The 21486-nt window shown below is 40.5% G+C and overlaps 1 protein-coding gene and 1 long non-coding RNA gene across 8 annotated transcripts in view; one reads left to right on the top strand and one right to left on the bottom strand.

Moving 5' to 3' along the window:
- The window catches only part of LOC118206657, an 89221-nt gene that overhangs the window by 39895 nt on the left and 27840 nt on the right, over nucleotides 1-21486 (top strand). The window contains exons 6-9 of one of the 7 annotated variants that reach the window (XR_004761221.1): nucleotides 9329-9625; nucleotides 10154-10758; nucleotides 11347-11466; nucleotides 12096-12653. The exons of 4 other annotated variants lie outside the window; for them this stretch is intronic. Coding sequence is in view for 2 of the 3 variants with exons in the window: in XM_035379601.1 (XP_035235492.1) it covers nucleotides 9329-9625; nucleotides 9763-9850; nucleotides 10154-10304 (536 nt within the window). In the remaining variant the exon portion in view is untranslated. Of the gene's footprint in view, nucleotides 1-9328; nucleotides 9626-9762; nucleotides 9851-10153; nucleotides 10759-11346; nucleotides 11467-12095; nucleotides 12654-21486 lie in introns of those variants that run through there. 2 more of the 7 variants (XM_035379601.1, XM_035379599.1) reach the window with 2 other exon arrangements.
- Nucleotides 478-20241, bottom strand: LOC118206674. The gene is made up of 2 exons (XR_004761228.1): nucleotides 20015-20241; nucleotides 478-912 (listed from the first exon to the last, which is right to left on the bottom strand). It is a non-coding gene; the product is annotated as an uncharacterized LOC118206674 (long non-coding RNA).

Genomic DNA, 21486 nt, shown 5'->3' with positions numbered 1-21486 from the left:
AGTTTGTCATCTAAATGAAGAAGTACATTCCGAGTTAGTTTGTGAATTGTTACCTCCTCTGCAATAAAGGCAGTCTGCAGGGATGGCAGTACCAGGAGCAGACAGGGCAGCTGCCAGTCTGCAGGGATGGCAGTACCAGAAGCAGACAGGGCAGCTGCCAGTCTGCAGGGATGGCAGTACCAGAAGCAGACAGGGCAGCTGCCAGTCTGCAGGGATGGCAGTACCAGGAGGAGGCAGGGCAGCTGCCAGTCTGCAGGGATGGCAGTACCAGAAGCAGACAGGGCAGCTGCCAGTCTGCAGGGATTGCAGAATCAGGAGCATCAGGACAACTGCCAGTCTGCAGGGATTGCAGTACCAGGAGCAGACAGGGCAGCTGCCAGTCTGTCTTTTAAATAGTTTCCTGGCAGCTAGTCGTCGGGTTGGTAGAGATGGCTCTCATCCTCCCCCTCCTGGTCGAGCCCCTCCACATCTGGCTCCACCATGTCCCCATTGCTGCTGATGCAGAGGTTGTGGAGGAAGGCACATGTGGACACGACCACCGGCACAGAGGTAGACTTCCCCTGGAATCTCAGTACAGTTTTACTTAACTGTGTGATTTAAAATTATTTTAATCCTTGTTAGTTTGAATACTGTACTTTTAAGTTTCGTGAATTGCTCGTCTACGAATCAAGTACTGCATCTATGCATTGTGCTGTCAGTCGGCTTCACACCGGTGAAACACATAAACATAACTGCGTATACGCTTTCTGTAAACTATCATAAGCCTTATTTTGCAATGCTGTGTGAACAAAAAAAAAAAACAATTCAGGGGTGGCTGGTAGAATTTGGTTTAAAAAATTTTAAATAAATTTTTAAAAAGTTAATTTTTCACCCTGATTTAGAGGTTAGCTTCAGTAATATACCCAAGCACACCTTTATAATTTATGGATTCACTAATAATGTCATGGTTCTGTGTTCCTGTTTGTGTTTCCCTTGTTGGGCTGCCAGATGGTGGCACTTCTGTTTTGTGTTCTGCTCCCCCTGTTTAATGGTATGATTGTTTTCAATTGTCCAATCATTGTTTTCTGGCTGTCTCGTTTTCCCTTCCCACTCTGTGGCCTGATTGTTCATGGTGCCCTCCTGTGTCTCGTCAATGTCTGTTCTATTTAAGTTCCCTTCCCCTGGACTCAGGTGCTGGATCCTTGTTGGTTGTTTGGTTGTGTTTCTGATCCTGATCCTGCCCTGTGTGTTCCTGCCCTGTTCTGTTTCCACGTGCTTTATGTATTTTTGGATTTTCTTTGCTCTATGTTTCTGAAGTTTTCCTTTATTTTGAAGAGTTGCCCTGCGAGGCCTTTTGTTCCCTTTGTTCTCATTTTGTTTAGTAAAGTCTTTTGTTCTTACCTTTTTTTGGAGTTTGAGTTCTTCCCCATCCGCATTTGGGTCCTAACCCTCCACCTCACCGTGACATAATTAACTTAATTGTGATCTTTTTGTGTTTTTCATCATCTGTCATGAAGCCTATCATGTAAATGACTGATATCTCAATGTATTGAACATTTGTAATTAAACTATCAATTGTTTCTTCAAGAACATCTCATTATTCATGAATTTTCACATATATTATCACCTCATTACAAAACTGACAATATAATAGCTTCTATGAAATACCTTGAAATATAACCTGCTAACTGACTGTGTACTTACATTGGATTCATGTTCACACATCATTGCCAAGATGTTTTTTTTTTTTCACGTAGCAGCCTCTCTTTCCTCCATGCCCCATCATATGCCTAATAAAATTAAAATAAACATAGCTAACTATGGACAATCGCCATGCTGTGGCAGTGGACATTCTGTCCTGTAATACAACATCAGATTCTCCTCTTACCAACCACAGTAGTCCCACAGCTAATGACAAGGATAATGTGTTCGTCTCTACTGGATTCACAAACTGGAAAATGGCACTCAAAGGCGACAGGGGTCTACAAAAGCATCAAGTCGGGGTCATTTGCAAGCTACTTCTGCAAGCTACTACTAGGCAGCAGAGCATGATATCTGTTATGGTATCAGAAAGCAATTGGAACTTAATTGAATGTAATTTGCCTATGTACTGCATGTTCAAACTCCAGCCACATTTTCTATGACGCTTATTTGATATAAGTGACACCATATCTGAAGAGTGGAGGGTCCAAGGTATTCAAAACACCCCCATATCATTGAGACAACATGTCCAGGGGAGGTAGCAGAGCCTGATGTACACGATCCATTGACCTATACTAGCAGTAGAGAGGAATACACTGTTTAGTTTAACCACAACATTTTCTATCAAATTTTCTATCATGTTTACTTTGTATCTTTATCATCATATCAATTTAGTGAAGGGCTGTATGCAGTAAATGTCCATTGTTAATTCAAGTCTTAACAGATAACTTTTGGTCTAACTCTGGAATGTGGGTCCAAACAACAAACCCATGCCACATAGCTTACTGGCTAATTGTTATAGGATAAACTATCATCTAGAGTTGTTAGAACACCTCAGTGGTAACATGACCTATTAATTATGAAAAATATGCTGGAATCAGTTTTATATTCTCCTAAAAAAAAAGCAAGGTCATGGTATTTCATATTTAGACTTACTGCACTTCCAAGAATCAACATGGCAGAAATATAAAAAAAGTTTTATAAAAATACACTGCCTTTTTAATTGGCATTATAATTATAACGAATGAGTATTTTTACACGTCAAAACGTCGCAAGTTTTTAAAATAAACTTTGAGATACGCGTTTCTCGCTTTCGCGCAGGCAGACTTTTATTTTGAACGATTTCCGACGAATCTGCCGTCTTACTGGCACTCACGGTCGCTCATTTCCCGGTACTCCACGGATAGCCTACCGAGCTCACTGGTAAATTGATATGCTAGCTAAGCATATTCGTTTTGCTGAGAAACATAAATTGAAGATAACTGAACATAATTTTATTATTAATGTCATACATATAACGTGATTACATGACACAGTACAGTCACGGATGTAAATTAAACTCCGTAAACATTTGATAATATATTTTAAAAGATAACGGCAGTCAGCTTGCCTCGAGTTCGTTCTGCAATCGTCCGTTGACGTTGATGGGATTGTCCATTGTTAATTCAAGAAATGAGTTTGGGATTTTACGCACCGGACTGTCAATCCAGAGACCTACGGAGAATCAATGGGTGACGTCACAGCAGCTTTGTCCATATGCTAGCCAGCGGAGCCACGGCGAAGAAAAGACGTCTGATTTACTGGAGAGAGTTTAAATTAACGAATTTTCATGTAATACTATTACTAATAGTTTTTAGTCGGATGTCTCAGTAGCGATTCCCAGCCGGTAATGAGATTTGCAAGTTTTTGCGTCCTGTTGGGTGAGTGAGCTACACACGTGCATTTGGTACTAATGAAAGTGTTTGGTTTCAAAAGGTTTAAAGGAGGTAAACGTCCCTATTATGTCCACGTACCATAAGCCCACTTGCAACTTCTGAGTCAAAAAAAAAAAAAAAAAAAACTACATCATCATTTTTTGCTTTTCAAATGAAGCTGCTTCTTACATAAATGACACTTTTTATTGTAAGTCAATCAGATTTGTCGATATTGAGTTATCGAAGCACATGTGTGACATGTGCCTGCTGATCCTAGAAGTTGCAAAAACTTTTTTTGGTACCGTCCGAAAATAACATTTTTTGTATATTTCTACTCCTGCTTTTGGTAAGTACTCATTTGTCATCAAAATTTAAGTGATTTGTGTTTTGAATGAGACATGTTAGAATTAGAATTACTTGAATTAGAAATATTGTTTCTTATGAAATCAAAATATGAGTTTTAGCACGCTAGCAAACAGGCCACATGCTGCATCAATACAGTAGCTACATAGTATGGTTCATTGCAATGACATAAAGCATGATGAGCATGTATAGTTTACAGTTTTGTATGCAGTTTATATTATACTGTTAAATAGACAATAAATGTGTATGTTTATCGTTATTTATTTTTTAATTAACATTTTTACCTAGTGGGCTTAAAGGGGACTCTTAGTCTAGCAAAAAAATCACACAGTCTGGGGTGGATGTAAATGAGTATAGCTAATTACTTCTCTGTATGAAAAATATAAATTGATCATACAGAGAAGTAATTAGCTATACTCATTTATTTCATATAGTTGTTTTTTTTAAATGTGATGTGAGTAGAATAAAATATACTGTCTTTTAACCATAAATTCACTGATGTTCCCTTTAAGCCCACCTGCTTCCATTAAGCCCACTTTACTGTGTTTCAATGGGGATATATTATTGTATAGTTATACATGTGATATATTTTTATCATGAAGCATCGAGAGTTTGAAGGAAACAGTCTGATCAACATTGATGGGAATACCCTAACTTTAACATGTGACATCATCTCAATCATGGGGAGTCTCAAAATTTTCCTACAACAGCATCGAGAGTTTGGCACTTTTCAGGTTCCCCCACAGAAATAACCACAACAGCCACAGACACTCAGCCCTTAAAAACATTAAATTCTGTACATTCTCACCCCATTTCAACAGACAGAATTCATAAACAACTTCACATGTCCACACAAGAAAGCCCCAAACTAAGGGGATTTTGCGTTTTCTCCTTCTTCTTCTTCTCATTCTTCTTCTTATTTTTCCTGCCGCCAATCCCACTAACAACATGTCTCCCCATTGGACATTTTATCGACACCAGCCAAATCTTCACCTACACGACCCAATCAAAAACTCGCATACACACGCAAAATACCCATACCTTTTTATTCTGAAACATTTCCAGTTTGAACAGCTGTGGCCTAGTGGACAAGGTTACAGTCTTGGGAACACAGGGTCCTAGATTCAAGCCCAGCTAGGAACACATTTCTTTAACCTGCTTCTACCCTCACTGATAATTGTCTACTACTTCTCAATTATTGCTTTTGCGCCATATCTACCCGCCGTTCACCGAACGTATACACTGCATTATGACGTACCGTCTGCATGCTACAATATTGCAAAGCCATATGGATTCAACGGGAGCTCTTCTGTGCTTACTGGCCTGTGTTCTTTAAAACCACGGACAGGTTTGCTAATGATATTTCACGCATTGCATAGCTATGTCATGGTGCTGCACTAACAAAGTCACAGACTGGTAAACCTCCGGTTGAAGGATTGAATTCCACCTCGCCCTCAGGCAGATACTTTCCTCTTTTACACTAACGTTTTCTTACGCTTATATTTGCTTTACCAAAACTCCAGAACATGAGAAATGCACACCAGTGCAATAGATTTCACGTTACTTACCCCCTCCACTTTAACGGCTAATACTTTATAGCGCCTGTTATACCGTTCGATAAGGAAACTAAGCTCGCTCATGGTCACTTCATTTACTTCGCACTATAGTCTGTGATCATGACAACCTTCACCGACATGCCCATTCTGCTAAAAACATATTGTTTCAACTACACAATTTCATTATTTCATCCTAATGTCTCTCACACTGTTGTTATTTTCAAATATGCAAAGCCTGCTGGGGACATATGCGTCTGCTCCTATTCTCCACTATCAAGCTTTCCGGTTCTAGCTTAGCAAAACAGCGAAGAGGATTCCTACCTGCAGATAAGCCTATCAAAATGCCTTATAAACCTTACAAACACTAAAAGTGCATCTCCACGAAATAACAGACAACGGAGCAGGACAGAAGGGTACACAAGTTGTGACCTAGGGAGCTCTAATTCTACGGGCTTGCTGATTCTTTTGTCAATCAAGGCTCGTTGGATGGCCGTCAAATCCAGAGTACACACACTGGCCATATGCCACCTACGTTTCTGATGCATTTACACTTACGCCACCGCACCCTTTGTCACAGCCAGTGTTTTACATATATAGCAAACCAAAACTACCAAACGGTACACGCTCATCAGACTGTACAAATTCACACAGGGATAGCCATAATCCACAACCGTTTCTTACAGGGTCACTTCGCATTTATCACTCTCATAATAAAACGCTTTGCAAAAAGAAATGATATCTAATAAAAAACATGTTTTCAACGTACAAAAATGCCAAGTTACTCACACATACAAGACATACCTCGTCTATAACTCATTCATTCAGACTGCCAAAACCCAGGCCTGCGATTAAAAGTATTGATATCAAAATGACGCCAAGTTACGGTACTACAAACAATATAGGCTATCTTGCCTCACCGAAATTACATAAGATGTATTCCAAAGCAGTGCTACCCAATATTTCCTCAATTCTTATAGACGGGGTATGTCTTGTATGTGTGATTAACTTGGCATTTTTGTACGTTGAAAACGTGTTTTTTATGAGATGCCATTTACAGGCCATAGGATAAGAGTGGAGACAAAATGAAAATAGCAATTGAGAGCTAAGAGGTTACAGATTTGAATAGATTTTTTAAATATATATTTATTTATCAACAAATCATGAAGTGGGTTTATTTGGAACACCCAGGGGCTTAGGGTACTTTAGGTACCCATTAAGCCCATGCCAGACTTTTGACATATTTTGACAAATTAAACAATAAAAACATAAATTAATTATTGACACTTCAAATGAGAGATTAGACATTCATTTTAACTAAAATGCTCTCACTTAAATTGGGGCAGTATATATTAAAAATGTCTGAAAAGTGTATTTGGTGGGCTTAATAGGGACATTTACCCTAAAGGTCGTTTAAGTAGATAAGTGAAATTTCAAAAGTGGCTATAGAAAATGGGCAGGATCCGAATTGACTTGAGAAAGGGGGATTTGAAGAACTTGCAGGTCTCTGCAGGTTCTGGATCGAGGATACATCGCATTAAAAGATGATGTCTGCACATTGCTCAATGCTCCCAAGAAAATGTGTCATCCCAGCCAGGGATGCTACTTCAACTTTTTGGAGTTCTCTGCATTATTAATACATAATAATGCATGATGTCAGTGGGTCATTTATTATATGTATGCACATAGCCTACCGCTAGAAAAAACATAAAATTTATCACCCTTACCCATGTAAACCTATTTACAATGTGAGTGACAACGTATAGGCTGCCCAGCTTGTCTGCTTATTCAGCCCGCATTTTGTAGAATGCCTAATGTTTTTAACAATAGGTAGCGTTAAGCCTTGTAGCCTAACTTGACTAGTGCTGCCCTTGTGCCGAGCGGGACTGAATTTGACGGGAAACGTGCATTTTTACCTTCAATCTCTACCTTCAAAAAAAACTATTTGCTTTACCCCAAATATAATGGGACACGTGTCATCCAAAAAGTTCCAATTTGACTCATCTGTCCATAGAACATTATCCCAAAATGTCTGGGGACAATGCTGGTTCTTTTTTTTGCAAATATGAGATAAGCATTGATATTTCTCTCGGTTAGCAGTGGTTTCCACCTTGTTGCTTTCCCATGAATTCCATTTTTACAGAGTCCCTTTCTTATTGTGGAGTCGTGAACACTGATCGAAGCTGAGGGGAGTTCTTTGGATGTTCTTCTGGGATCTTTTCTGACTTCCTGGATGGGTTTTCCTTGGAGAAATTTTGGCAGAGTGGCCACTCAGGGGAAGATTCACCACTGTTCCAAGTGTTCCCCATTTGGTGATAGTGGCTTACTAGACTGATGTAGGCTATCTCAACAACTTTTTTTCTAACCTCTTTTGGAATTTCCTTTGATTATGGCATAATGTGCTTGTAAAAATTTACTCTTAGTTCCTTTGTCTAATATTATATTTTGTCTCATAATCTGAAACCATTCAGTGTGACAAATATTCAATAATAAAAGAAATCAGGAAGGGGGGAAACACTTTTTTACAGCATTGTATATGATTGTGTGTGTATGTATAAAAATACTGCCATATTGGTGGACAAAAATTTAGATTTAAATGATTTAAACTATAAATGATTCATTCTTTTGCGTGAATGGCCCAGTCCTGTGAGATTTCCCTCTCATGCATGAAAGGCCCAGCCCTGAGAGATTTCTCTCTTATGCATGAAATGTCAAGCCCTGTGATATTTCCCTCTTATGCTGACTGAACATCCAACTTCCATCTCCTAGCCCAGCTGGCAGTATCTCCAGTCTACTCTGTCCGCATGTTTGTGAGCTTCGGCCATTCCCTCACTCTTCCCTGCCATGGAGCCCCCAGCAGGGATGTGGTTTGGTTGTTTCAGCAGGATGTTTCCTGACAGGCTGCAAGTGGCGAACTCTACACTGGATTCTTTTCATCTGGAAACGGCTTCCAGGGACGGGTGGAATCCTTCCACCTAATAGAGCCGGGAAACTACAGCCTCACCCTTAGTCCTGTGGTGTACAGTGACCTTGGTATTTACACATGCCAGTATAAGGATGAGACTGAGATCCCTCTTTCAGATGTGAAACTAGAAATTAGAGGTCAGTGCATGTGGCCTTTTTTCCAACAGATTGAGTCAATGTTTTAGTGCTTGTGGATTTGATAGCCCTAAAAGCTGTTTTTTGACAAAGGATATTAATATTATTATTCTTACAATTGTTTTTGGGGGGACAGGATCAGTCTGTATAAAAGCCTTGGGTGGTATGCAGTGGACAGCATATGTTGCATCAGGGCCTTCATCTACCCCAAGCAACATGGTTGTGCTGTTTAATTCCTGTATGCCAGGAGTGCTTTGTAAATCTCTGTCTGCCTGTCTCTCTTTCCCTCTCTCTTTTTCTGTCTCTCTCTCTCTCAGTCCAATCAAATGTTTCTGTAGTGATCAGAATGTCCGCCAGTCTTCCTTGCTTTGGGAAAATTAATACACGGGCACGTGCTGATGATCTGGATATCCTCTGGATGAGAGGTGGAGAGAACGTTTACCAGCTCCATAAGAACACCATCACATATGGGCCCGGGTTCGAGAACAGAACTTCACTTTCCCCAGAACAAGCCCTCTATGGAAACTTGTCTTTAACCATCAGACAGGCACGGTTTTCAGATGCAGGCAACTACCAGTGCTTCTACAGTAGTCCAAAAGAGAGTGGGAATCCAGATTCTGCCAGTCTCTTTGTTACAGGTAAAATTAAATCTTCAGTTTTGTAGCGAGGCCAAGCAGCTCTGGTGTGTTTATTTTTTCTTATATTACTTTTAATCAGTGCAAACATAAAAATATTTCATACAGAAATATTGCGTAATGTACCTTGGATTTGCTGAGAAATGACACCAGTAATTTGTAGGATGCCATAATTTGCCCTGTGTTGTTTTTACCTTTTTACATGATCAAGCTGACTGCTGTTGATAATGTGTTCATATCCCCTGTAAATATGCATGAAAATGTAAAATATGCAAATATGTAAATGAATTCCCTGTCCTCACAGGCCACCCACCCCAGAACCTCACAGTGAAGGCTGGTGGTTTGCTCTCCATTCCGCTCTATGCCACAGACCCAGTGAGGGTAACATTCAGTGCAGGCCTTGGTTCAGATGAGGTGCTGATATTCAATGCAAATAAAGGCCCAGCCAGGTATGGGGAGCGTTGTGCTCAGAGATGTGTGCTTCTGGCCCAGAACTACACCCTTTTGCTGAGGAGTGTGACACTGGAGGATGCCGGAGTCTACAAGGTGACCGATCCTGAGACTAAGAAGACCATCGGCTCAGTCTCTCTGCACGTCTCAGGTATGGCCCTTCTCTTCAGCTCTTTATGTTTGTGCAGATGCAGGGCTCAGCATCTTATTGGTCTACTCTGTTATTCCACTGAGTTATGGCTGCTGCAAGCCATTGGGAAAATGACCTCCCTGCTCCGTTTGATACAGTTGATCCTGATGGTAACCCTGGCCCACAAACCAGTATCTCGGGAATTCCAAAGGGATGTACTTTTCCTAACTTATCCGCTTCCATCAGGTAACATGGCAGGGCTGTATCATAGAAACCCACTGCCTTAGCACTTAGTACAGGACTTCCCCAGCGCTCTATCTCAGAGTCCCACTGCCTTAGCGCTTAGCGCAGGAGTTCCCCAGAGCTCTATCTAAGAGTCCCAATTTTGTAAGTCCCTCTGGATGTTTGCTAAATGTAAATGTATTATTATTATTGTTATTTTTTTTATTATTATTATTATTATTATTAATATTATTATTGAAGTCTTCCTGCCTGATTATTACCTGCTCTGCTCCATTTCTCCTAAATGAGTCCCTCTTTCTCTCTTAGCCCCTCCTCTCTCTGCTGGAGCAATGGCTGGGATAATGCTGGGAGTGCTGGTGGTGGTGCTGCTGGTGTTGGGGGCCTTTGCTTTCTGGAAGTACCACAAAAAACAAAAGCGAGCAGAGCCTGTAGTCCGTTACCAAGCAGCCAGTGCTGAAGATCAGAACATATCCAGCAGCAGAGCAGCAGACCCAGCCCGAGACCCAGACCGTCTCCCCGTGTCCGAATCGGATCCTTCTGCCACCAATCCCCATCTCCTCATGTCCGAATTGGATCCTTCTGCCAATGAACAGAGTGGTCAGACCTGATTGAAATGCAGGAGAAAAAGTCTTAAGGCCATGATACACGGGCAACTTTTTTGGGCAATATTGCCAGCAATATTGCTGACAACGATTGCCGGCAATATTTTCTATTGAAAAGCGGCAACTTTTCATTATCTGGGAAATTAGATCGATGGGGCAACACAGTAGGCAACTTTTCGGGATCCTCCAATCAGAATACAGATTGTAGTCATGTGACTACTTCTCTTGGCTGAAGAAAATCGACGAAGATGGCGGCCAATCTTGCCTGGAGCGAAGAAATGGAGAGGCAACTGATTTCATTTTTCTCAGGTAAATTGAATCATTAAAATGTGTTGTTCTCATGTATTATGAATATACATGTATTGTGAATTGTTTTTCAACAACTGTCATCAACTGTATTCTCAGCTATCTTTATTTATTAGCATAAGTTACTACTAATGTTTTCGTACGTTTCCATGGTTACCATGGGCTCCGTCAGTCATAAATGTATGCATAATTTGGATTAAATTAATTATTTGACGGAAATCTATCAAAGTAACAGAACCTGGGTAATTAATATGACCCAATATTCATAGCTAGCACATTGAATAAGCGTAGTATTTACCTTAAAAAAATCGATGGTAGCTAGTATCAAGCTAGCTATCTAACGTTAGCTAGCAAGTACCTAACTTAGCTAGCTTAATTAACTCGCTTGCTGGCTGTGTGCGTGTGAGTGTGTGTGACTATGATGAAGCTAGCTAGGTGTGTGTGTATGTGTGACTGATGAAGTAAGCTAGGTGTGTGTGTGTGTGACTGATGAAGCAAGCTAGGTGTGTGTGCCAGTCAGAGTCTGTGTTGAGGTCCCGATTTCTCACCCCCCCACATCACATCCCTCTCGCTCCATTTCATTTAAAACAGAACACCCGTGCCTTTGGAAAGTGAAGCTTGAGGCCTACAAAGACAAAGACAGGAGGGACAGATGTATGGAGGCCTTGCGCAACCAACTAAATTCTGCACAGACAGAAGTTGTTGTCACAGGTAGGAAATTGAAAAGGGGCAGTTAATGATAACTTATAGGTCTTTTTAAATGGGTGCTCCTGTAAGTTTTAGCAACACGTTCGGTGGTGATATGGAGTCCACATGCAGCCAAGGCAATATGCCCACCTAGCTATTTCTCTGTGAATAGAGTATCTTGCCTAATTTCCATTAAGAATAATACAACCAACCAAAATGAGCAGTTGGGTCACAGTATGCTCATCACCCCAACTACAGTACATTACTGAACACACACAAACAGACATAATGGGTGTGTCACATTATGTCATAGACACAGACAGACAAACAGACACTGCACATTGACAGCTACAGAGGGGCTTTCATTTTTGGTAACGCAAAAGTAAATGTAACATGTTACTTTTCTCAGTAAGTAACATTGTAACGTAACAAGTTACTTTTAATGGAAGTAACGTTGTAATGTAACAAGTTACTTTTAAAAGTTATGTTCCCCAACACTGTTGGCCAGTAGCTTGGCACTAGGCCCAGGGCTCCAGGGTAATGAGAGTGGAGCTGAGTAGGCTGTATTAACTGTTAACTGTTAATTTTTGTTAACTGTATTAACAAAATTCACTTTAAAAGCTTTACGAAAATTCTCTCCTTATCCTTTGCAGTCGATATCATTAAAAAAAAATTCAAAAACATGCGGACAACCTTTCAGCGGGAAAATAAAGCAGCATCCAGTAAGCGGTCAGGCGATGGAGCAGATGACGTTAACATTCCAAGATGGAAATACTATAAAGACCTGCTTTTCTTGAAAGAAGGAGGAGAACCCAATGAGACCGAAGATAATATCCCATCCCAATCCCAACCCATCCAAATTGAAACCGCAACTCCACCCATCCAAATTGAAACCGCAACTCCAGACAAGACCACTTCCAAAAATGTAAAAAAACAAAAAACAGGGGACATCAGCAAAGCAGAGGTGGCAATGGAGTATGCCTTGGAGTGCTTGAAAAGACAAGAACAGAAGTCGGAGTCAGCACATGCAGGATTTTTAAAATATTTAGATGAGTGTCTGCAAGAGGTGCCGGTGGAGAAACTGAGGAGTGTGAAGAGGAAGATTATTGAAATTGTACATACCAAAATAGAAGAGTAATCTCAGATAGAACTAGTTTAACCAATGAGTTTTTTTATTACCCATTTTATTTAAGTAATAACATACAAGAGAAAAGACTATACTGTAATTAATGTTCAATAAAATCTAACAAAATGTCATTTTATAATCACCTGTTCACTTGTTTTCATTACTTTTCTATGTGCAGTGTGAATTTGAATGAAAAAATATTTTGAATAAATGTGTAATAAATTAATTGAATAAATATAAATACATATAAATTAATTCAAATTAATTTAATCACTTAATTCCCCTTCCTTAATTTGAATTGGGTAAAGAAGTTATATGCTTTACTTCTAAAATCTATAGTATGTTGAGACCTTCATAGGTCATAGGTCAGGAACATCATGCACTACAAGGAAATGGCACTGTTCTGCCAACTGACTGCTCCATTTGTACACAAGTAGGAGGTAAACTCTTGTCTGATAGTTTTGGCATCAGTAGTTGGGTTTCTGTCATGAGTAGGTTCCAGCTGTAGTAGGCACTCTGGTTCTTCTTGCCAAGATCCTGGAATTACATCTCCAGTTTCTTGGTCTTTTTCAGTTACGTTGCCCATTGCCCATTGCCACCAGTGTATCAGGGCAACTTGAGTTGCTGGCAATGTTGCTGGCAATATTGCCCAAAAAAGTTGCCCGTGTATCATGGCCTTTAGAGTGTGGAACTGCTATGACAATGTGCTGTACCTGCAGGGGAATCTGCTGGTATGAATTGTTTTGGATCTGACCAAACACAGAGAGGGACAGAGTGGAAGGGACAGACTTTTGATGCCCCTTCACCAAAATTTCTATTGGTATTGAGTTTGTAGTGAGCATACACACACACCTCAGACACACAGACACAGGCGTCCCTCAGTACTGTGGTGGAAATTACCTTAATTTCCCCCAGTTGGTGAGAAGAGTCCAACAGACGTACACACAATATTCAGTTCAGATACCTTTATTCGGCCGAATAGGAGAATCCACACAGTGCCACAACACGTCTGTATGAAAGCTCTCAGAACAGGTGAAAAGCCATTCATTTTATACAATTAAAAGTAGGTGAAAGGCGGGTTCTGGAATTTTCCCAAAATCTGTCTGTCTCAAACTGTTTTGCAGCTTGTCTCTGATTGGTTAAAAACATTGGATTTTTGAGATACAGACTTGTTTAGACGTTCTGACTTCTTCAAGGCTATCATGTCCCAGTGACTTAAAACAATGGAGAATTACAGAGACAGTTTTCTGGGGAAAATAGGAACATGCACGGGAGGGGCTATGCATTCCCAATAATTCTCAGTTAGAGAGAAAAGAAATTTAAAATGATTTCTTAGTTATATATAAAATATATAAAAGCGAGTAAATATGTAAACAGTAATTTCTCATTTTTCCCTTACAGTACGCTCACTAAATTCACAGACCTCCCATTTTTTAATTGTGTTCCTCCATGAAGTCACTTTAGCCTATCTAGACAAAAAATGCAAAAAAAGATACCTCGGCACCAAAATAGAAATCCCAGGTGTAAAAGCCAAACTTTTTATCCGTGTAAAATAACAGGTTAATTCTAGTAATCTTCCCTTTAGATTTTTCAGACTGCCGTAATTTTACTCAATTTTACTGCCATTTTTCAATTCCACGAAAAGACCAGGAAGACTATGGACTCATTTATGGTGCATGGTTCGCATCTGGAGGGCACACTTCGCTGCTCGGCTAGCAGTAACTTCGAAGGAAAGCAAACGGTGGCTGTACCACTACTAATTTACATTTTCACGCAAGTCCGAGTTTTCGTTCTATTCTTGTCATTTTGCCATTAGCCTATATGGAATTGACGACTAGAAAGTAATCAAACAGCAAATTGTTTACAACGTGTGCATGTTTTCTGCTGTTGTTGCCAGTTATACATATAAATGTGAATGCATTCTGTCGCTTCGGATGTCAGGACATGAAAGCGAATGTTCGCATAAAAACATAATGAATGTGTTTGAGAGGCTATATGAAAATCAATAAATACAAAAGTAACCATATATAGTCATTGTTGGTAACCCGTCGTATATATGTGAAATAAACCCCTCCAGGCTGTCCCGGTTATTAGAAAGTAATGTAGGCTACTACGGTGGTAGTATGGGGTTACAGAAGAAATCATATGACAGATGGACCGACGACAACGTCGCTTTTTCATACGTCAGTGGGCTAATTTGCCTAATCTTCGCGGGACTTTAGACCCCGGTGGAAACGCAGACAACCATTGGCTGACGGAACCTTTTAGTTCCTGGTAAAGTAGTTCCTGGGACTGCAAGTTCCGGGTAATTTTGGTGGAAACGCGGCTTTAGTTACAATCTGGAAGATTTTCGTTTCGTTCTCTTTAGCCGCGTTTCCACCGCAGGAACTATACCCCGGAACTAGGAACCTTTTGAGGAACTCAGTGCGTTTCCACCGCAGGAACTAGGGTCTAAATTTAGTTCTGGGGGCTTTGTTTTACCCCCCAAAACGTTCCTGCTCGGGGGGTAGTACTTTCCGAAAGTACAGGAACCTTTTGGGTGGAGCTTGCAGCGCTGAACATTTCTGATTGGTCGAGTACTCGTAGCTTTGTGTTGTATTTATTTTCCGCCATTACCCGCCATGTTTGAAAATATGCAGCGGCAAACCAATTTATTTTCATAATAACTTCAAATCAAACTTGTATGTTATGCGGCGCAGTAGCCTACTTTTGGTTATAGCCTGTCAACGTCTTGGAATTATAACGTGTGCTCTTCTGTTCTTTTCTTGCTTTAGTATTCGTTTTATAAAATGCTAAGCATTCGTGCTGGGACAGCATATTACGTAGGCTACCAAAACATTCAAACGGATTAATTCGGTTGCTGAATATTTTCTTCCGGATTTTCTTTGTTAGCCCGTTGTAATTGACTCAAAACGTTTGATACAGTTATGTGAGGTATGCGGTAGTTCTGCATAATTAACATTGGTGATACAGTACAAGCAAACTGGAAATCACCTTCCGCACTTTTTATCCGGGTAAAATAACAGGTTAATTCTAGTAATCTTCCCTTTAGCTTTTTCAGACTGCCGTAATTTTACTGCCATTTTTCAATTCCACGAAAAGACCAGGAAGACTATGGACTCATTTATGGTGCATGGTTCGCATCTGGAGGGCACACTTCGCTGCTCGGCTAGCAGTAACTTCGAAGGAAAGCAAACGGTGGCTGTACCACTACTAATTTACATTTTCACGCAAGTCCGAGTTTTCGTTCTATTCTTGTCATTTTGCGATTAGCCTATATGGAATTGACGACGAGAAAGTAATAAAACAACAAATTGTTTACAACGTGTGCATGTTTTCTGCTGTTAATTAATGTGTTTGAGAGGATATATGAAAATCAATAAATACAAAAGTAACCATATATAGTCATTGTTGGTAACCTGTTGTATACAAGTGGAATAAACCCCTCCGGGCTGTCCCGGTTATTAGAAAATAATGTAGGCTACTTCGGTGGTAGTATGGTTACAGAAGAAATCATATGACAGATGGACCGACGACAACGTCAGTGGGCTAATTTGCCTAATCTTCGCGGTACTTTAGACCCCGGTGGAAACGCAGACAACCATTGGCTGAAGGAACCTTTTAGTTCCTGGTAAAGTAGTTCCTGGGACTGAAAGTTCCGGGTAATTTTGGTGGAAACGCGGCTTTTGGCAGTACCAATGGCGAGAAGCAGTAATTGCAGGTGTGTTTTTGGACCTCATTTCCCATAGATCCAACCGGATCCAACCAGTGTCGCCTGTGTGACGTCAGTCAGTTGGCACCTGGGCCACGCCAACTAAACACTTAATATTTATTGAATAAAAAATGGTTGTTATAAAAGTAACGTTATGTACATACTCATTCATTGTCTAACATTAGGCTAACTTAAGCTGTCTTTACACTGCCGATTTAAATGCTGTAGCAGACCTGGGGTAGAATTAGTGATGATCAATTTCCACGAACGTTCTTTATCCACCTTTTGCCCGGTATGAACATCTTTACACTGCAGAGAAGAATTCGCGGGATTCGCTGTGGCGCGTGCAATTATGTATCTCGTGCACAATAAACAGTCTTTCGTGAATGATTGTTGTGTGATATTTTTGAAACAACAGCCTTACAAAATGTTACCCCCGGTGTTTCAGGTTTTGCTAGCTAAACTGTTCGAGGATAAAGCTGAGCTGGGTGTTAAATTAGCAATCAGAACAAGAAGAATAAAACAAAAACAAAGGAGATTTCATCAAAAAAATGGCATCAAGGCAGAAGGAACATATGAGGAAGCATAATAAAATAATAACAACGCTAATCCGTTCTGCCATATTCTTTTATTAATTTCTCCGGCTTGACATCTTTACACAGAAATCAGACCCGGCTCTGCTCCACCTATACCCTTGGCTTTATCCCGATCATTATAATATATTGATGAACTTGATGGCAATGTAAATAACGGTAACGTTAAGGCCAGTTCAGATCAATGATTCGCAACGAAACGAAACGGTTTTAGAATGTTGCAGAGAAAATTGCAGCGGTGTTAACTGGTCAGTTGCAGAGCGTCTGAAGCCGTTGCCTGGGGTCTCAAAAGACCCACCTTGTCAAATCGCCAAGTGCAGTTTTAGAACCTTTACAATCAGACGTCTTGGAATTTTGCAAGTTGCATCCAGTCTCGTTGCGAATCATGATCTGAACTGGCCATTAGTTAGCTACATTGCAACGTTGCAACAAGGTAGCATTGCATTCCAGAGACGGTTTGCGAGGTCGGTACCGGTCGGTAGCGTCAGCTAGCGTTTTTTTCTAATTGTTAGCTGACATTAGATTGTGTTAATTACATTAGCCAGCTAGCTAACGCAACGTTACCTGATATGAGAGATGGATACTGTGCGCAACGTTGTTTAAACTAATGTTGCCTTTCTTGACATGGTCCGGTAGCTAGCGTTAGCTGTGCAAATAGCTATGTAATTTATAATGTAATTAATTAAGTAATTTAATCTATGTAATTAATTTTTATGTAATTTAGTAACGTACTAAACGCCTGGCCTCCCCACCACAAGCATCAAAGCAAAATGTGATTGGGGCAATTTGAAATTCTGATGATAGCCTACCCTAATCTAGGCTGACAATCTATGGGTCTCACCTCCTCAGAAGAGACAAACCATATGACACAGGACACCATATCGGGGGTTGGAGACCCTGCATGCCTAACATTTCCCATTACTTTTAGTTTGAATGTAATCTTTAGGTAGGCCAGTCCTTGCCATGAAGTAGTCTTACCCACCTTCCCTTCTCTCCTAAACCTTAACCTAGCGTCACCCAATTAGGGCAACATCCTCAAGCCATGCTGGGTAAGGTATTTAAGATTGCCACAGGAAAAAGTTGGTGTGTTGCGTTTGGTTTTGGAGCCTGGAAGAAGAGGAGTTTTCCTCTTTTTATTTTGGTGGTGGTTCCTTGGTTGCGTGTTTTTAGCTGGTTTGCTTGTGGCTCTTATACTGGAAGTGGGTGATACTTTGGCAAGGTCTGGCCGATCCGTTTCTCTCTCTCTCTCTCTCTCTCTCTCTCTCTCTCTCTCTCTCTCTCTCTCTCTCTCTCTCTCTCTCTCTCTCTCTCTCTCTCTCTCTCTCTCTCTTATCCGTCTCTCTATTTCCTGGTATTTCTAGATTAGTGGTTTAATGTTTTGCTGTATGTCTTCTGTTGTGTAATTTAGAAATAGTGTGCCTGCATTCAATAATGAATGTATGTTTTCAATTCATGAATATAATTGACTGCTTCTTATTGAATTCAATTATTTAATCTGAAAACCTGCTATAAAGCGTGTTTTGACTTGTTGGTTGATTCCACCAGTTTTCTGCAGACTGACCCATCAAAGAATTCGGCGATTTAATTGATAATTCTAATTTTAAACATAATTATTAAATTAAATCTAATAAAATATATTTTACATGTAGATTAAGTGAGGGATTCTAGCATGCAATATCACTTGGTGCTGAACATTTTAACAAGGACATTGACTGTTGGAACCACTAGATTCAGAAAATAAACATATTTTAATTAATCCTTGCTTGTCCGACAGACATTAGGCCTAATTACTGATTATGTAGTGAAGTTGCCGAAGCAGCTGGACTGTAACTCTGAATGTGCTTCAGTGGATGTGTTAACACTTGATTCTGCATCTTTATGCAGCCAAAGAGCAGGGCAAAAATACATTGTGTTTTATTACATTACATTACATTACAGGCATTTAGCAGACGCACTTATCCAGAGCGACTTACACAACTTCTTTACATAGCATTTTACATTGTATCCATTTATACAGCTGGATATATACTGAAGCAATTTCGGTTAAGTACCTTGCTCAAGGGTACAACGGCAGTGTCCTACCCGGCCAATTAAAACTCTGGAACGTCAAAAAAAAAAAGTTACTGCGCGCTAGTAAGTTTGTCATCTAAATGAAGAAGTACATTCCAAGTTAGATTGTGAATTGTTACCTCCTCTGCAATAAAGCCAGTCTGCAGGGATTGCAGTACCAGGAGCAGACAGGGCAGCTGCCAGTTTGCAGAGTTGGCAGTACCAGGAGCAGACAGGGCAGCTGCCAGTCTGCAGGGATGGCAGTACCAGAAGCAGACATGGCAGCTGCCAGTCTGCAGGGATGGCAGTACCAGAAGCAGACAGGGCAGCTACCAGTCTGCAGGGATGGCAGTACCAGGAGCAGACAGGGCAACTGCCAGTCTGCAGGGATGGCAGTACCAGGAGCAGACAGGGCAGCTGCCAGTCTGCAGGGATGGCAGTACCAGGAGCAGACAGGGCAGCTGCCAGTCTGCAGGGATGGCAGTACCAGGAGAAGACAGGGCAAATGCCAGTCTGCAGAGTTGGCAGTACCAGGAGCAGACAGGGCAGCTGCCAGTTTGTCTTTTAAATAGTCTCCTGGCAGCTGGTCGTCGGGTCAGCAGAGATGGCTCTCATCCTCCCCCTCCTGGTCGAGCCCCTCCACATCTGGCTCCACCATGTCCCCATTGCTGCTGATGCAGAGGTTGTGGAGGAAGGCACATGTGGAAACGACCACCGGCACAAAGATAGACTTCCCCTGGGATCTCAGTGCAATTTTACTTAACTGTGTGATTTAAAATCATTTTAATCCTTCTTAGTTTGAATGTTACTGTACTTTTAACTTTCGTAAATTGCTCGTTTACGAATCAAGTGCTGCATCTATGCATTGTGCTGTCTGTCAGCTTCACACAGGTGAAAAACATAAACATAACTGCGTATGCGCTTTCTGTAAACTATCATAATCCTTATTTTGCAATGCTGTTTGAAAAAAATAAATAAATAAATTCTGGGGTGGCTGGTAGAATTTGGTTTAAAAAATTTTAATTCAATTTTTAAAAAGTAAATTTTTCACCTTGATTTAGAGGTTAGCTTCAGTAATATACCCAAGCACACCTTTATAATTTATGGATTCACTAATAATTAACTTGATGATCTTTTTGTGTTTTTCATCATCTGTCATGAAGCCTATAATGTAAATTACTGATATATCTCAATGTATTGAACATTTGTAATTAAACTGTCAATTGTTTCTCCAAGAACATCTCATTATTCATGAATTTTCACATATATTTTCACCTCATTGCAAAACTGACGATATAGCTTCAATGAAGTACCTTGAAATATAACTTGCTAACTGACTGTGTATTTACATTGGATTCATGTTCACACATCATTGCCAAGATGGTTTTTTTCACGTAGCAGCCTCTCTCTCCTCCATGCCTCATCATGTGCCCTTACCACTGAAATGTAAGAAATAATAAAATTAAAATAAACATAACAAAGATGGTAGCTAACTATCGATAATCGCTATGCTGTGGCAGTGGACATTCTGTCCTGTAATACATCATCAGAAGCTCCTCTTACCAACCGCAACACAGAGGACAAGAGGAAGGTAGGAACTAACTATCTGGTTAGCCTAGCGATTCTGTGCATTTGTGCCCTTTTGTGACTTTTACATTTTTTTAACTGTTTTTTGCTGTTTTTGTCAGTGCTGCATTTACCCTTGCAAATTTATACTGAACAAAAATATAAACGCAACACTTTTATTTTTGCAGCCATTTATAGTGCATTTAAAGAATATCACAAAGATTTGTTCTATGTGCACAAAGATTTTATTTCTCTCAAATTTTGCCCACAAATTTGTTTATTTCACTGTTACTTATCATTTCTCCTTTGTCAAGCTAATCCATCTTCTGCACAGGTGTGGCATCAAGATTCTGATTAAAAGCTATGATCACTACACAGGTGTTCCATATAATGGCCAGCCTAAAATGTTGAGTTTTTTGTTGTTCAAAACCATGTCACAGATGCCTCAAGAGTTAAGAGATCATGCAATTGGCATTTCCCCGTGGAAGCGAAACAGCAGTGTGAAGCTAGCGACAGTAACGCTGAAGCCACAATATACGCGGCCCCGCCGCGCTGCGGCGCCGCCTCCATTCATTTTGAATGAGAGGTGGCGGCCAGACCCCGCAAGGCATGTTGGGATTGCCGGCGGCGCGGCGAGAGATGGCAAAAATTCAACTTTGACCCCCTCGCCGCGTCGCGGTAACCAATCTGATTTGATCTACTGATCCGTCAAGTAAATTGTCCCTATTTTTTTCTCATTTTAGTTCCACATTCTATCGTTCCACAATGGAGGACCTAACTCTTAATTTCCGTATCGGGTTTCCCAACTTAATAAGATCTCCTACAGAGACATTGATACGAGGAACGCAGCGTGGAGAAAAGTCCCTGAAATTGTCGGTGGCTCTGCAACGTAGTTATCGCCGTTAGCTACTATCACTGTCTAGTCTGAATAAAAAGCATTTTTGCAGTAACCTAGTTCTGAAAAATGTTAATAAGCTGCCTAGCTAGGCTGTCTAATA

This window comes from Anguilla anguilla, chromosome 10, assembly GCF_013347855.1.
Source record: "Anguilla anguilla isolate fAngAng1 chromosome 10, fAngAng1.pri, whole genome shotgun sequence".
NCBI classification, from domain to species: Eukaryota; Metazoa; Chordata; class Actinopteri; order Anguilliformes; family Anguillidae; genus Anguilla; species Anguilla anguilla.
The sequence above is the reverse complement of the archived record's forward strand: the minus strand, read 5'-3'. Positions and strand labels throughout refer to the sequence as shown.